The sequence below is a fragment of the Nyctibius grandis genome, chromosome 12 (assembly GCF_013368605.1).
Source record: "Nyctibius grandis isolate bNycGra1 chromosome 12, bNycGra1.pri, whole genome shotgun sequence".
NCBI classification, from domain to species: Eukaryota; Metazoa; Chordata; class Aves; order Nyctibiiformes; family Nyctibiidae; genus Nyctibius; species Nyctibius grandis.
Genome location: NC_090669.1, coordinates 13196079 through 13212826, shown reverse-complemented (window position 1 = coordinate 13212826; position 16748 = coordinate 13196079). Strand labels below are relative to the sequence as shown.

General features: G+C 42.6%; 1 protein-coding gene across 2 annotated transcripts in view; it reads left to right on the top strand.

The window, feature by feature from the left end:
* Positions 1 to 16748, top strand: part of WTIP (WT1 interacting protein) — an 83554-nt gene that overhangs the window by 26334 nt on the left and 40472 nt on the right. For both annotated transcript variants that reach the window (XM_068411633.1, XM_068411634.1), the window contains one exon: positions 5052 to 5153. In XM_068411633.1, the coding sequence (XP_068267734.1) occupies positions 5052 to 5153 (102 nt within the window). The remainder of the gene's footprint in view (positions 1 to 5051; positions 5154 to 16748) is intronic.

Below are 16748 nucleotides of genomic sequence, written 5' to 3'. Positions count from 1 at the left end.
GTGGGATCACCTCCCATGGGCAGTGACCTCCGCAGGCATCTGATGCAGCCCCTTCACAGCCCTCCCGCTCTTGTAGCTGGTCCCTGTTGCTGCAGTTTGACTTCTTGAGCGGAGTTAAGGCTTCCCTCCTCCTTTGTTCTTCCCGCTTTGCAGCTGTAGGTTTTCATTTCTCTGCCCCTGCACCCTGGCTAGGCCACAGGTGTGGAAAAGCTTATATAGAGATGGTCTTTTCCGGTCCAAGAGGAGAAGAGGGGATTTTGCAGTAGCCCAGTGTGATGTTCACCCGCCCTTTTCCCGGCACGGCAGTGTGAACAGAACTCCAGAGGCAGGGAGGGAGTCATCTGTGCCATGTGTTAGTTGTTAATTTTAGCTTTACCATAACTCTTGATGACAGGGCTTGGTTGTTTCCTACTGTAGGCAGCATGTAGCAGTTATCCTGGAGATACGGTGTGGCTGTAAGACAGTAAAGCTGCAGCTCATCCCTGAGCCGTGGCGTGCTGTCAAGGAGTGCGATAGCCAGATTCTCCCTCTGACTTAGCTGCTGCATACTGAAGTTGAGAGGCCATGTGGCACCATTTTTCTTGTATGTGCGCTGAACTGTTGACTTAAGGTTAAGTGAGGATGGCATTAGGCACAGGCCGAGTTCCACACGTTTCTGAGGACAAAGCTTGGCCAAAAGGTGGTTATGTATCTGCCATTATACGTGCTCCATTTAACCTTTGTCTACTGCCTTTTTCCCAGTTCTGGGTACCTGCTGTGTGAGGTACCAGCCTGTACTGGCGTGTTCAAAATAGCATCCCAGGATTTGATGTACAGATCCCAAACTGAACTTCGAATGTGTAGGCTACTACAGGGAACTCTTACAAGTATGTTACAGCAGGCTGAACAAAAATCGTATCGCTTTAATATCTTCGCTAGGTTGTTGCTGACATGTTTGCTTGTTATAATGCATTGCATTCGGTCTCTTGAGTCTGGAGCAAAATCATTGACTGCCTCAACCTGTCTTATTTTCTCCTGGTGCTGATATTAACATTTTGCTAATGCATGAGTTGCCCAGAGAGCATCGTGCTTCTGATGACTGGGTTGCCGTACAGTGCTGGAGGCTTGCCTGGCTTGCATCCAGAGATATTCTTCTGACTGACACAGTCAAGCTCAGTGGACTGGTTAAAGGTGTGGGGGAACGCTTGCAATGTGCTGCAGCTAACTCCAGCAGGGAGTCTCTGGAGCTCCTTCTCTTTCTAGTGTCATTTTTGTTGGTGGTCTTTTGCCATGGTCCACAGAGTACGTTTGTTCGGTCTCTACTCTCATGTTTGGTTAAACACTGTGAGGATGCAAATATCTCTTCACCGCAGCGAAGGAGTGCTGTGATGCTGTGCTCCCACTCAGCCAACCTTTTATGCAAACTTTGGGTATATGCAACATCTTGTAACATCTTTTTCTAGCTAAAGAGAGACACCATATCTGTAGAAGAGCTGATGACTTGTATGGAAATGCAACAGTTGATGTGTTAAAAGAACTGGAGGTACAGTTGGCTGCTTAGAATAGAGGTGTCGGGAGGGGCGAGGAATGGTTTAAAGGCTGAAGCGGTTGATCTGAAGTCACATCAAGTGAAGTGTTAGAAATGAGACATGCTTGCTCTGTAACAGAACATTCTTCATAGGTGGTTTAACAAGCTTTGGAATTAAATCTGGAAAAAAAAAAAAGGTGAGGTAGCTGTTAATGCCAAGGCTTTCACAAGCTTGCAGTGTGCAGTCTGGGCTGTGACTTGTGGAAAACCAGACCTGAACAGCCATGTAATCAGTGCTTTTCCTAGGCAGTTATGAGCTCACACTATACTCACACCACAGCTGCATATATATTTTCCAAAATACACTTTTGGAATTATACATGTGCTTTTTTAGTATGCTAATCATCTCTGTGGTCATTCATTCCTGGAGTTAATGACTAGTCTCTTAGAGAAAACGAGTTAACAAACTGACAGCTGCTTATAACGAATCCTTTGCTGGAGAGACCGATGTAAGTTTAACATCCATGATAAATCCTTCTTTTGCTTCTGCTGGTTCAGTGGAGCAATGGCAAAGAAATGAAGCAATAACTTCATTTATCAAAGCAGTTCATGGCTTTAGCATGAGAGCTCATAGGCAGAAATGCCAGAGAATTACGGACTGGATTTCTGCTCTTCTTTGAGTACTATAAGGTGTAAATGGGAAAAGGTAGATCTCTCAGTGTAACCTCACAGTCAGATGGCCTACCAATAGCTGCCAGTCCTGGGTATGTGGTCGGCATGAAAAGATGGGCAAGAAGGGTGCAGATAGCTGGGGAGCTCTGGAAGGGCTTTCTTCTGGCTCCACTGCCAAGAGCGAACTGAAACGTCGCACCAAGACCTGACACTGAAGTAAAAGGTTGCTTGTTTCAGACGTGAACCCCATGTTCTCTGCTGTATGTGCAACCCCCCCTGCCTCAGGGCCAGGAGGGACCGAGGTTATTGCAGAGCTTGTGGTATGTGACGAGACAGAGAGCAGGTTTGTGGATGCTGTGCTGCTGCTGGGAGTCATTCCTGCAGCTGCTGGCTGACAGGATGCCTTTTCCGATCACGGTGTCCACGGTAGTCAATAACCATCTTTCATCAGCAGTTAACCGTTAACTCATGGCAAATAGCAGACCTTTGTCGTAACCTTTGGTTACAAATAAGTAGACGTAACAGCCTTGGATAAGGCAACACATTTTCTGAAATTCCCGTTTTCTGTATCAGAGCTGAGCTAGCCTAAGGACCAGCATTTTCTCATCATTGTGTTTGCAATGAAGTGATGGACCTAACTGGCAGCTCGTTTGTATTACAGGTTTAGATTGGGATGTTGGTATCTGATAATATTAGCATTATAGTTCCTGCTTCACTGAAACACTGAAATATCAGGTTTAAGAATTTTTTTAAACTACTATTATTAATAGATTTATTGTTTTTAAAAATTGTTTCATTTGACAAATACGTTTGTGGTCCAAAATGGCAACATTGTGCCAGGATGTTGAGCTAGTTGAATGAAAGGCTAATCTCTCTTCATGATTTGAAATGAGTTAAAGGTATAAGCACCAAGAAACCCATGATTTAATGAAAGGTCTTTCCAGTTCAGTATTTGACTTAGTAGCATAGGAAGATTCATTTCTTCAAATACAATTTTTTTTTTTTTTTAACTTGACAGTATCCCATTTAAACTGATCACACTACACAGCCTATACAGGTGGCTGTGTTAATGCTGCACTGAGCTGAAACAGTTCGGTATCAGAAATGGTGTTTAAAATGTGTCTTGAATACCTGAGGTGAGGGCAGAGATATTCATGGGCATCATGTTGCCTATGACTGTTGCCTCGCTGAGAGCCTGGTTGAAGTCTGAGCTGTATTAGTGGGAACTGCTCTTCTGCCAGGTTTACTCATCTCCGTACAGCTACCTGCCAGGGACAGATGGCATTTCTGTCTCTGTGGCGTGGTAGCTTAGGCCAGTTCATGTACTGGGAGTGAAGAAAAGCAAAACCCATGGAAACAGAACAGAGACACCAAACACTTTGTCAGCCTAACTTTGTTTTTTCTGCTGTTAAAGTTTCTGCTAGTTCATAGTATGCTAATTTCCCCCCAAACAGCTTGCATTTGTATTTTCTGTGTGTTTGTCTGTATAAAGTGTTCACAGCACAGCAGGGGAGAATTCTGGATGATTAAAGCCCAATTTTATAGTTCTCAAGTTCTTAAGAGTCTTAAGTATATTAGCAATTTTTATGCTAATGATTAATGCTAAGCTTGTGCGTGCATTTGTAGAAATAGGGCCTCAAACAGCACGTGGAGCACAGCAGTTTCATTATAGAGTTGTGTGAGGCAAAAAAATCTCCATTTTTATTTTCTACTGTAGTATTTTTAAAAAAAATCACCCGGCCTTGTCTTGAGATGTACTGTCCTGCTATAATCCGATAAAGACCAATGGACATCTCAGAAAAACTTAAAATCAGTAGTCCTGAGTATGTGATAGAAGGACATGGATTCTCCAGCATTTTGTTTCCTCTTTGTGAGGATACAAAAGCAAAGTGATTCTTGACTTATCTCCCTGTCCTGGTTTGAATTTAGAGAGGTTATGCGTAGACAGAAATAAACGCATAGGCAAAAGACTCTTAAAGCTGTGAGGGGAAAGCTTTTTAAAAACAAACAAACAAACAAAACCCCAAAATGCTCTTTGCAGAGCTTATTGAAATCATGACCTTTCCTGTGAGTCTGCTGTGTACAGAGCTACCCGCTGACTTTGCCAGTGCTACGTTGGCTCTTCATACTTCGGTCTCATGTGGGCTTTGTGGGAGTCATCCCTGGCATCACCCAAGAGCAGCCTGGGCAGCAAAGGTGAATTTCTGACCCCGCTGAAGCAAAACTGCCAGACAGAATTTTTGCCCTTAGACCATAAGAAAGGCAGAAGCCTCGCTCTTCTGTTTTGTAAGGTGCCAGGGTATGTTTATGAGGTTACATACTGCTATTCATGGAGAGTTAATTATTGAATGTGACTGACAGACCCATTTTCCTGGTACTGCATGGCTTTCACCATGGATCAGTGCTCTTGATCTTGCATTGCTGGAGAGAGGCAAAGAGAAGTCTTTTGGTTTTGAACTGAATTATTGTTTCATTAGTGATTTTTGAATGTAATGTAGTGGAGCACTTAGTTGTGAAGGTCTCACTAAATCATTTCTTGGGCAAACGGAGTTATTTCCAGGGAGTGTGTGGATTCTCTGTCCTATCTTTTTGTACCTGCCTCCTTTGGATTTCTGTCTTCAGCCAGCCTTAGTCTCTATGCACTGAAATACCAGCAGAGGCTTCCCCCCTGCCTTTTATTTTGTGTTAATTTCCATGCATTTGTTTCACTCAAGCTGCCTCCTGCTGTCTTGGGTACTTGAATCTGTTCAGGGTGAGGAGCTCATTGATGTAGGGCCTGATGGGGGTATCCTGACTGTTACAAATCAACAGCCTGGAGCTGTTTTTAGGAGCTGTGGAGGACTCTAACTTTCATTGTCTTTCTGCTTTGTAGGTATTTGTATAAAATGTGGAAAAGGTGTGTATGGAGCGAGCCAGGCTTGCCAAGCAATGGGTAACCTCTATCATACCAACTGCTTCACGTGCTGCTCTTGTGGTAAGTCAGATCTACCGTAGCCTTATTAAGTGGCTTCCTTTTGTAATATGTATTCCTTTAGCAACCAGTGTAGGAAGTGAGACCTCATCTTGCCTGCTTCCTGAGGCAAAATTCCCACACAAGACTCCAGCTTCAAAAGTTGTTTTTTACTTGCCATCTGTAAGTGTTCAATGGTGTTTTCCTAAGCAACAGCCCAGAAAAGTAGTAGTTGGTTTGTTGAAGGGCTGCATTTACAATATGGCTTCAGCCTGGCAGTTATAAGCACCTACATACTTTTAATCGCTTGTGTTTATGGAACTGTAATGTGCATTTATCATTTTTACAGAAAAACGATAAAACTTATGCAGCCAAAACACTTCCTGTTTGCAAATGCAACTCCAGTCAAACATGTATATTTGTCAATTCTGTGTGTAACTAATGCTTAAAAATTGTTCTCTTATGTTTGAATGTGGTAAGAACAAATAGAAACTGCATGTTGAAACATTAAGCTATTACAATGTTTTATTTTTGTAGAGGAAAACTTGCAGGTAAACCACTGTCTCCTACATGCTGTTCTCAGGACCTTTTTAGGTTTCTCTTTTAATCTGAATGCATCTGAAAAATCATGTATTCTGTATGTGATTTGTGGAAGTCATGGCTTTGCCAGGGGAAACAGGACTTGGAAAATTGAGGGCAGCACTTTGAGAAGTGTTTGCCTTAAGTCAAGCATTGTGAACTTAAGTTGGAAACTTCCTCAGTATCTTGTCTGCAACTGCTGAGAGTTCACAAGTTCCCACCGAGTTCAAGGGAAGTACGAGAGCTCAATTTTCAGGAGTCAGGTGATTTTTCTTGATATACCCAAACATTTATTTAGGTTCCTAATATATTAAAATACTTGCCTGGATGTTGAAGATCTTGTTGCAGTACATATACACAGCAAAAGATTTACTCTGAGCAGAACGTGCCAAGCGTAAATTGTTTACAAAAAGGATTAATTAAGCATTAGAAAAAGAGTTAAAGATTATTGGCATAGAACCAAATAAGTTGATAATGAAAAGACCATTGTAAAGTTCACTCCTATGAAAGGAGAAGTATTGTCATTTCTCCTGAGATTTGTACAGATAAATATTGGTTTAAAGAAGCCTACAACCTGAACATAGAATTTAGTGACCTTTATAAATGACTTTGGACCATTACCAGGTTCTAAAATAAACTCATCTCAAACCTTCAGGGATTGCTCTTGACTTTGCTCAAGTCTGACAGTGAATGAGTAGCTATTTTGTTGGCTCCCAAAGTGAACAGCATCCTGCTTAGCAGAGGATTACAGAATATGATATCGGATAATATCTATCCACTCATTGCCAACATTAACCTAACCTAATTGCATGGGTGAGTTCCAGCTTCTTCTCTGGGGCAGACGTGGTTTTTTTAAGTAGCCAGGATGCATGTTTGCTACCACAGGGGTCTGTACACAGGTCACTCTGTTCCTCAGAAGAATGTATAAGGGCTGAGGAATGTATTTTAACAGCAAAATACAAACCTGACTTAATTATTCAAAAGCACAACAAGTTTTTATGATTGCTCTGGAGAGGTGTGTGTGGCCAGTGTACATCTACCATAGGGCGACTTCAGACATGTCCCGTTCGGAGCGTAGTTTTGCCCCACCCAACAGTGCTGGTGGAATTTTGTGATTCACTCAGCTTTCTGTGAGTCACGTACACGCATGAGGAAACAGTGCTCCAGGTTGTCTTCTGAGCTTCTCGCTGTACTGCTCGCGGGCTGGAGGGCCCAGCTATCATCTGCCAGGATGTTACACAAGTAAGGAGGACTTGGATTTCCTTCTGTCTGCAAGCTCTGATACAATCCCATTGAAAGGGGAATGTGTGGGGACTTTCTTATGTTAGGCACTGAAAAGGTGGATGTGCTGTTAATGTGGCAGTTAGTGCTTGAGTGCAGGTGAAAAAACTTGATCAAAGCTTAGGTTCAGCTACATCCAACTGTGAGTCAAAAGCAGAGCTTTTCCTCTCAGCTCTCAAATAGTATCAAAATGAGCATAGCTGGAAAGGGGGTGTTGCATTAACTCTTTGGTTTCCCACTTTATCTGGGGCTGTGCGGTCCTTGGGAAAACGGGGGTGATTCAGGACAGTGCCAGTAGATCCAGACCTTGGGAATGAGGTGTGCAGGTCCCATCTATGGGAATTGCATCCTGAAGTGTGCTGCTGAAAAGGCTTTACAGGACCTCTTCTACAAGGAACCAAACAGAAACTTCTCACAGTACTACAGTTTATCAACAGGGAGATCATTTTACCTTCAATGTGACATTGGTGGGACCAAGGTGAGAATTCTGCACTCTAGTTTTGGTGCTCACCTTAAAGAGATGAGGAAAAAATGGAGAGGGTCCAAAAGGAGTTACATAGATGATTAAAGGCTGGAGGAAAGCTAATCGTGAGAGCCCAGTGTATCTTGGGTATCAGCAGTGATGGGAGGGACATGTGGCTGGAGCTTGTAAATACTTTTACCAGAAAACAGCATTAGAAAGTGGTCTTGTTTGTACTAGAGACAAACACAAGAGAGATCTTTTCTGGAGGCTGAAATTACACAATTCAAATAGGAAATCAAAGACAGTTTTTATACAATTAGGATGATTAACTGCTGGAATGAAATAGCAAGAGAAGTGGCAGATTCTCTATTCTTCTTTGTTTTCAAAGTAAGGCCAAATGTCCCTTTGTAATGTGTTTTAAGTTGAGCCAAGCTTTCAGATTCAATACATAGGTGACTGGGTGATCATGAATGACCTTTGTTAGGCAAGAGGTCACAGCACAAGGACTAATGCTCCTTCTGAGCCTTTGACAGGGGAGTGGAGAAGTACATTAGTACTCTGCCAAAAACAGTTCCTATGTATACTTACAAATCTGAGATAGAGTAAGAGCGCACGCTTGCCTTTTTTTTTCCTCTTTTTTTTTTCACCCAAATAACAAGAATGATCCAAACTCTGCTCCAGCAGTTATCAGTCTTACTTTCAATATGATGAATCTAGAAGTAGAAGGCAGTAACCAAAGAAGAAAAATTCTGTACCTGAAGACATCTGATTTAGATAAGGGCCCAGTATTTAACGAGCTACAATTAAAAAAAATAATAAAAAAATACTTCAAACCCTTGGGAAAAGTTGTGGTTTGGAGACCACTCAGGCTGAAGTGTGATAATGAGTGATGGAGCCTCCAAGGGCCTTGTTTCAGCACTCAGCAGTGAGTATTTTCAGCTCAGCGAAGACAAGTGCAGTTATGCAGAGAAGTGGGAAGAGACCCTCAGTAGGAAATTCTACCCGAGTCAGAGTCCTTTCTTGGGCACTTCTTTGAGTTTAACTTTGTTTTCAGTGCCAAGGGCCATCTGTCCAGGTGCCCTGGTTAAAAAGGGCATACGTGGCAGAATGGGCCATCCTGCATCAGCCAGGGAGTATACAGTGCTTGCCTCAGTGCTGTCCTTTTGACTCCTGCCATTGTATATCACTCCATTGCTGGAGGGTTTGTGTTGCTTGTAATTAAGAGGAAAACCTAAAATACGCTCACAGATGCAGGCACCTCTGTGAGGACTCCAGCCTTGCTAGTGCAGAAATGTGAGGATGCAAGGATGGATTCTCGGGGCTCTTCTGCGGTGTTGGTAGTTAGCGCTTGAGAACACGAGCACAGAAAGATAAGGAAATATTTCAGAGATACAGTAAATAAACAGGAGACTTCTGTCCCCTTTAGACGTTTTGGTAAAACGCTCAGATGGTAAATCTCTTCATTGTCTTCCTAGGTTCTAGCAGCTTTGGGGTAAAACTCAGTAATATACTGATTGAGTTGTACAGGATCTCCTCAAAAAAACAGGAAATCTTGCCAGTGAGCCGAGGTCGAAAGAAGAATGGAAAGGAAAAGTAAATGACCTACCTAGCAGGCACATTTTGTGTTTTAAAATAAAATGCTGCATTTCTGCCTCTTAAATGTGTTTAGTGGGCTTTGGAGCCTTGCTCCCATAAATGAGCAAGTTCAGCATCTCAGGACTTTGTTCTGTCAGTTATTTTTTGTTATGTCTCTGTGTAAACCCCTGTTGCCTTCTGCAAAAAGCCATGCTCCTCAGATAGCTTTTTTCAGAGGTCAGGTAATTCTCTTCAGCTAATGTAAAAAGCCAAAGCGATCTGGTTTCCTTGGGATCGAGTAGTTCAATGTAGATCTTTATCCACAATCTCTTAGAGAAAACAACTGAAGCTTGTTAGGATGGTTTTTAAATGTAGATTCAAATCTTCTCTCATCCCTAACACCAGTGGAACCTCTTCTAGGCCTTGATTCAGCAAAACACTTAAACATGTGCTTAAATATATTATGTTACTCATACATAAGTATGTAAGTGTGCTTTGCTGAATCTTAAATAACAGAGATGAATTCCAGCAACATACATTGTCCCTTCTGTTAAGCGTAAAATTTTAGCTTTGGCAGGAGTTCAGTTGCAGATTTTTGCTTACAGAAGACAAGAGCTGAAAAATGTCTGCCTGTAAAGCTCATCATCTAATCCCTCTTGGTAGTATTGCAGAGCATGACAGGATTTCTTGAAGAATAATTGCAATAATGTCAGATTGCTTGTGTCCTCTAAGTGCAGGTGATCGGTTGCAGGAATTAATGGGCTCTATTTGATACTCCTTACAGAAGGTAATTTACCAGGTGCCTCCAGTTTGCAGATCATAATGCCATCCACAGCATCTCTTCAGGCTGAAAATTTTAATCCAGTGGCAGCGATTGTAGAAACCAGAGGACGTAGGAGATGGGCAGGGAATAAGCTTTGCAGAACTAAGGGTTTGGAGTCTCTGTACTCTTAAAGCTGAGAGGTATTTCACCATAAAAACCAGGGACGTGTTCTCTCTTACATGAAGGCAAATGTTCGAGCATGCCATTCACCTTTAATTTGCACTTTTGTCACCGGTTTTAAGACACAGGAAATCACTGCAAGATCAATCACAAGCCTAAAGCAAACTGTATAATCCCAAAGGTATGCAGCTCATTTCTTACCTGGTAGCTATTGATCAGACTGGAGCACTCACAGGGGTTTCGTACAGCAGTTTCATTTTAAGGAACAGCTCGTAAAGGTATCGCAGTTCAGTTGATTACTGGCACTGCTGCTGCTTCAGCACCAGCCTTTGTCCAGACTTCACAAGCTCATGGCTACAAGCCTCTAAGAGAAGGATCACAGCAAGGGCTGACAGCACTGCCATTTTAAGAGGCCCAAGTGGGACAGCTGTAGCAGTAGGTATTGTTACCCTGAAGGTATGAAGAGCAGTTCTGAGTTAGCATGGGCCCTCCAACTGATGTGAAAAGGGAATTGGTTCCTGGTTGTGGATGCAGCCTGCCTTTATGCTCATATTAAGCCTTGGTGACAACAGCTCCCTTCTGACTGAGGCCACTCAGTGCTACTGTATGTATATATCTGTTAATAGGAGGTTACTCATGTCCTGGCTTGTATGGAGAAGTTCCTTGTGACACTGAAAATGGTCTTTGTGTATTTGCTGCCCCAGGTTGAATCTTTGTTTGCCCTTGGTGGTAGTAAGGCACAGAACATCTTAAGGGAGCTGTGTCCCTTCAGTGTATATTTATCAGCAGTTGGTGAGTTTTTAAAATACCCAAATTCTCAGTGGAAGGTTCATTTTCAATTCATATTTGTTCTGTCCCCCAGCGTATTTATAAGTTTGGCATGAGTCACTACATCCAAATTGCACGCTGCCAGTACTTGCTTTGTAGCCTTAAACTAAATTCTCTGTGTGATTTTCACATAGAATAAAACAAAATTCAGTGTCAAATCTATGAGCTCTACACTGTGTGTCCACCAGTGTTAGAGTTGGTAATCACAGCGGTACAAATATCTGTGTGTCAGTGGCTTTTAACTCTTTAGTGCCTTGTGGCTGCCTTTTAGGTGACTGAGTTGCAAGTTCAGTATCTGTTCATCTGACTGCCACCGCTTTATGCAGCGCTTCTGAGCGCCGAGGAAGCACAGCAAAACACTTAAGGGAGAGAAGCTAATGAGTGTTGCTACAAGGGGTATGTTGCTGTGCAGTGAAAGTCTGCTGGGTAGCTAATGTCCTTGCATGCTTTTCCCTGCCATTTTCTAACCACATACTGTCCAACTGGAGTAGACTGGAATTTTGGGATTTTTGGTCTGTACTCCTGCCAGAGCCATTGGCCAATACCTGGTGCTCAGGGGAAGTCAAGCTGGCGGGTGATTCAATGCTGTGCATGTGGGAACATTCCTCCCTGACCCCCGTGGCCTGGAGTGTGAGAGCTGGATGCCCTCAACTTGCATAACTACGATTGTTACTCATCCCCTACTCAGACCCCACGTTCGGATTGAGTTCTCGGCCACCTGAATGTTTGGTGGTTTCCAAGCCATAACTGGAGCTGGCAGTAGGTCCTGACACACTGCGTGTGGGGCAGTTACTTTGAGGTGTGATTCATGGCAAAAGCCAAGCACTTTGGAGAGGTGCGAGTTTGGTTAGGAAAAAGGACTGAAGGATTTGCTGTACGTGCTGCTAAGGCTGCAGTTTGTGTAGATGTGTAATTGAGATAACTTTCAGCGTTGCTGCAGGAGTGCAGAATTTTGCCTGAGTCATTGCGTGTCTTTGGGATAAGTTACAGCCTGTGCTTAGCCCCGCGCTTTCCGTTTTAACACCTATCAAGACAGATAGTTAAAAGCTATTTCAGGTATGTCTGCAACTGCAGTCCCAGACAAACCCATTAATGCAAAACTCACGGCAAGGGAGGTGCTCACCTGAAAAAGAGGCAGTCGGATCGTAGAGGTGACAGCTGGCTTCAGATGGTTCGAGTTCACCTTGCGCAAGACTGAACCATGAATGAGTCTCAGCAAAGGAATGTAATCTTGTCTTCTGGTAATTAAAAGTCAAACTTGGATACTGGCCTGTGTAAGAGCCCAAGTACCTTCAGGTACCGATTGGTAGAAGAATGTTTCCTTTATCTTGATCCATGTCTAGTCTGATAATATTCCAGGCTTTAGAAAAACAAAAAAGGGTGGGATGGGAAATGGGTAATCAGAAATGTTTGAGATGGGACACAGGAAAGTCTCCTTTATTTAGAACATATTTAGTTGGCTTTTATATTTTAGGAGGTATGTAGTAGTTTGTCCGTATTGCTCTCTGTCGTCCCAGCTAGCCCTAGTACAGAAGGGCACTGATCTGTGTGCTTGACCTTAGATAAATAGACCAGTCCATTGACCGTGTCCCTTCTACAGACAATATTGTTAGATATTATGTCATGAAAGGCTTGTAATTCTGTGACTAATTTAAATAAAGTTAGTTCAGCTCTAGGAGAGAACCTGTTTTTTGAGGGTGGGTCATCTGACTGGCCTAGTCCTAGACTTTGCTTCCATGAGGACATCTCAGATACTGGAAGATGCATGTGCTTAAAGTTTTTTTTGGTTGGAGGGGTCTTCATACAGAGTATCACTCCTCTCTGAGGGCTGCTTTAGCAGCTAGTGTTGGTAGATCTGGAGGCTGACCCCCAGGGAAAGGTGGTATTGATAGGTAGCTAGCTGACAGAGAAATGGAAAACATTCCCATTCCCCATTTCTGATTATCAGAGTGCATGTGATGAATAGTTGGCTGGTGGTTTGTCTCTGTCTCCTTGAAAGGTAGTAATTGCGTTCTGCTGTTAATTATTCCAGTATGAAATGCATGACTTTTGATGGTTATTTTAATTGGTGGGGGTTGCCTGGCAACTAATGATGGAAACTTTTCTTTGCATTGATTGACTGACCATAGATGTATTCCTCCCACAATATTTTTGTGTTCATAATGTGGAACTAATCACTGACAGCACCTGTGATCCTTTCAGGGGTTGGAAAACACATAAAGTACAAAAAAACAGACTCTTAATTAACAAGGTTTCTGCCTCCGTTTTTTATTTCTCTGTAAAAACCACAGAGAACATAATCACTTCCTTGCATAGTTTTGTGTGTTTGGAATGCCACCTATTGTTTAGAGTGACAAGATTTGCTAAAATTTCCGTTTCCTTATCAGCATCTATTATCTACAGGTCTTGATTGTCTTAGTCTGAAACCTGTGTCACCTGTGCGTTTTTTATCTTTCTCTTGTACTCTTTTTTCCCTCCTCTTGCTTGCCTTCCCCTCCACCCATTTAAAATTTTTTCTTGGAACACATCTCAGTTTCTCCAAGAGAAAAGATTCCCTTGGGCTGCTGTTGAGTTCATCTCTCAAAGGGGAAGAAATCCAGATAATCCAGAACATAGAGCAGACAAGTCACTGACATTATCAACAGATGTTTCTGTTTCCTATTTCCAGCTTCTGTAATTTTAAAGTATTACCTAAAAGCAAAGGGAAAAACAGGTGGAAGGGAAAAAGTGAAGAAAATAAATGAAAGGAGATACAGTTGGCTTCCTGTGATTTAACGATGTAAATTTCTGCTATATGTTGTCCCTATGTATTTTGCAAAGTGCCTAGTCAATGTTTTAGTGATGTCCTTGGTCCTTTACTCATCTGAAAACTAGACCCCAGAATGCCGTAGCTCTCTGAAATAATTTCTAATTTAATATAGATCATAATCACTTCTTTAACAATAAATCAACTCTGTCTCCGCATGTGCCAGTTAATCAGTTTTGTCCTTCATCACTTTAACACTCAGTAAATCAGTTCTTCCTCCCACAACCAGCCAATCATTTATTTTCCGGTGCCTGTCTCAGTACATTTGGTCCTCACACACAAACATGTCCATGCTCCTGTGTTTGGACCTCCCCTCTAAACGTGTCACCTGGATAGTCTCCTATCATCAGACTGAATCTCCATCTTTCCTTTGTCCTGCCCTTTCGATGTGTGGATCTTACCATTCCTGCTCTGAACTGACCCAAAGTGTGGTCTGTGGGCCACCATTACCTGATTCTTTTCCTGGTGTGTTGGAAGGATTGAACTTCAGTTTCTCTGATGCATCTTCTGTGAAGAAGGGAAGGCCAGCTTTCCATCTCCCTTGACTTTTTCTTCTTCCCTCTTTCTGCCTACGTTTGCTCCGGCACGTGCCTGCTCTACTACTGAAGAACTCAGACTTTGTTATTTCTGTGGGGACATCTTCTGTTCTTCATTTCAAATGAGCACAATGGATTCCTTTAGTGAAGATCTTAACTACATGTCAGTACCTTTTGCTCCAGAAAATAGTGAGCTTGCCCCCTTGCTCTTGGCACTGTTTGAAATCTTTCTGTACTCTGGTCATTTCCCACTTTGACTTGTTATGCGTATCTTAGGCTTCTCCTAGATCCCCAAGTTCCCAGGGTCTAAAGACTCCAGACTGCTGGCAGCTCATCATCCCCTTACCAAGGAGGCAAGATTATATCACTTTGCAGCTGTGGAAACTTCAGTCTGTCCTTCCTCACCAGCAAAGCTCCTTTTCCAAACTTCCGATGTACTTCTACAACTGAATAGCTTTCTGTTCTTATTCCTGTTACCTGTTTTCCTGCTGTCTCCAGTCTCGAACTTCTTGCTATCCCTTCGCCTGGTGACACTGCAACACAGTGGCAGGACCTCTCCTCTCCCCTCTTGCCGGGCCACACACCCACCTCTCACTCCTGCCCTGCGAGTCCTGCCTAACGAAGACAGGAGCTCTTAGCAAAGGACACAGTGTGAAGTAGAAATCTGGTTTTGCCTCTTTTGTTAGACAGCACATGAGGATGCAGATAACAGGAGGACTCTCTCCCTTTGCACCTCGTCCATGCCTCCTATCCAGGCTAGGTTATTAACTCATCCTCAATAATAATTCTTGTTTACTGCTTATTTCAAGGGAGAGATGACTATATGGCCTGAAAACTCATTGATGTTCTACACCAGAAAGCAGCCTGGTTTTATCTTATAAATTAATTTCACAGATAAAAGGTTTCCACTGCCACTCTTCACCTTAAGGATGCTTTTATTTCTTGCGTGTCTATAAAAGCTGTTTCCCATAAAAATCTTGCTATGTACAAAACAAAATAAAAGATTATTTTTGGTAAAGTTTGTCTTCACATTTATAAAATAAACAGTGGCAGCAGACTTTGGCATTCTGTCTTTCAGACTTTCTTCTGGCAGAGGATCTTGGCAAACAACAGAGAAAACATTCTTAGCTGAGAGGATTGATAGGTTGGTGATCATGAAGGGGTGAATCGGCCCTGTGACTCGGAGGACAGGGTTTTACTCCACTTGCTGTGGGCTTCCTTGTCATCTTGGGGAGATTGCTTTGCCTGTCTGGCTTTGCCCATGTGGAGATAATCCTTCTCACCTACCTCACATGGGTGATGCTGTGCTGGTTTCATTAATATTTTGAAATTGCTTGAAGATCCTGATCTTGAAGTACTGGAGAAGTGAGAAGCTTTGTAAATTAATAACTAATTATTGTTATATCACAAATAAATGCATTTGCTGGAGGAAACACTTGCAGTGTCTGGTAGCCAAGCCATACAGCTGCTGCAGCATGCTACTGGAAATAACTGCTTGCTCAAATAATACATATTTACAGTTTATGGAGGACCATTTTGAGGATTATATGTCATTAAATACACAGACTAATGTAAGATCTTAAAAAGACTTTCCCAGCACTGCTCCCCAGAGCCCTTAGTGCCTAGGCCACGTGAATAAAGTTCCCATTCCTCTGTCCAAGCCCAACGTTGTGTTTTTAATTTAAGTATCCAAGGAATGCTGTCTCCAGTATTCAGAGGACTCTATATCGGATGTGAGACACAAATGCAGCAGAGAAGCTTATCAGAGAAACAGGCTTGGCGCAAAGCCTACATAAACAACCATAAATTTTTTTCTCATTTAAATGACAGGACTCAGGAGGATTGGCCGATTATAGCTGCAGTGGGCTGGCCTTGGGCACCAAGGAAAGTGCTTTGGTGACCCCTGGTATTTGACATGAGCCAAATGTTTTGCTTGCTTATAAACTTAGTTATGGAATGACCAGCTTGGTTCTGGTAAATTGACTTCTACAGGTCACTTTCCAGAGTTATTTACCAGCAGTGGATGTTTTCTCCTATCCTTGGACTTCTCAGGAAATTTTAGCTTGGTTTTAACTCAGGTAGGGAAGAGCACTTGTTCCCAACCACTCTTCTCTGCCTCTCTCCCTCAAAACACATCACGGGAAGAAACTCAGTAAATTTAATCTTAGCCAGAAAGCTTTTTTTCCCCCCTTCCAATAAATCTCATTTCCTGAAAATCCTGCCTTTGACCAGAACTTCTCCTGGGACTTTTTAGATTTATCATCACTCATGGCCAAATCCAGCTTCAGTTAGTGTCAAAGTATTCTTGTCTTTGTGGAGAGCGGCCCGAGCTCTTAGCCGGGCAGCAGGAGCCTGCTCCCATCACACCGGCATTAATGGTGTGGTTTGCCCTATGCGAGCCTGTTCTCTGTACTTGTATAAAAAAGCAGGTAGTTTTGCGATATAGCTTTGATTATGAACACCATGCCAGAAATAGCAAGGAATTATTTTATGGTTTTACGGAGAAACTCCTAGTATTTTACCAGTGTGAAAGCTATATGTGGGTGCTGTGTATTGAACTGACACAAATAAAAATAAGAAATCTTCACGCTTGCAAACTCGATCCCAC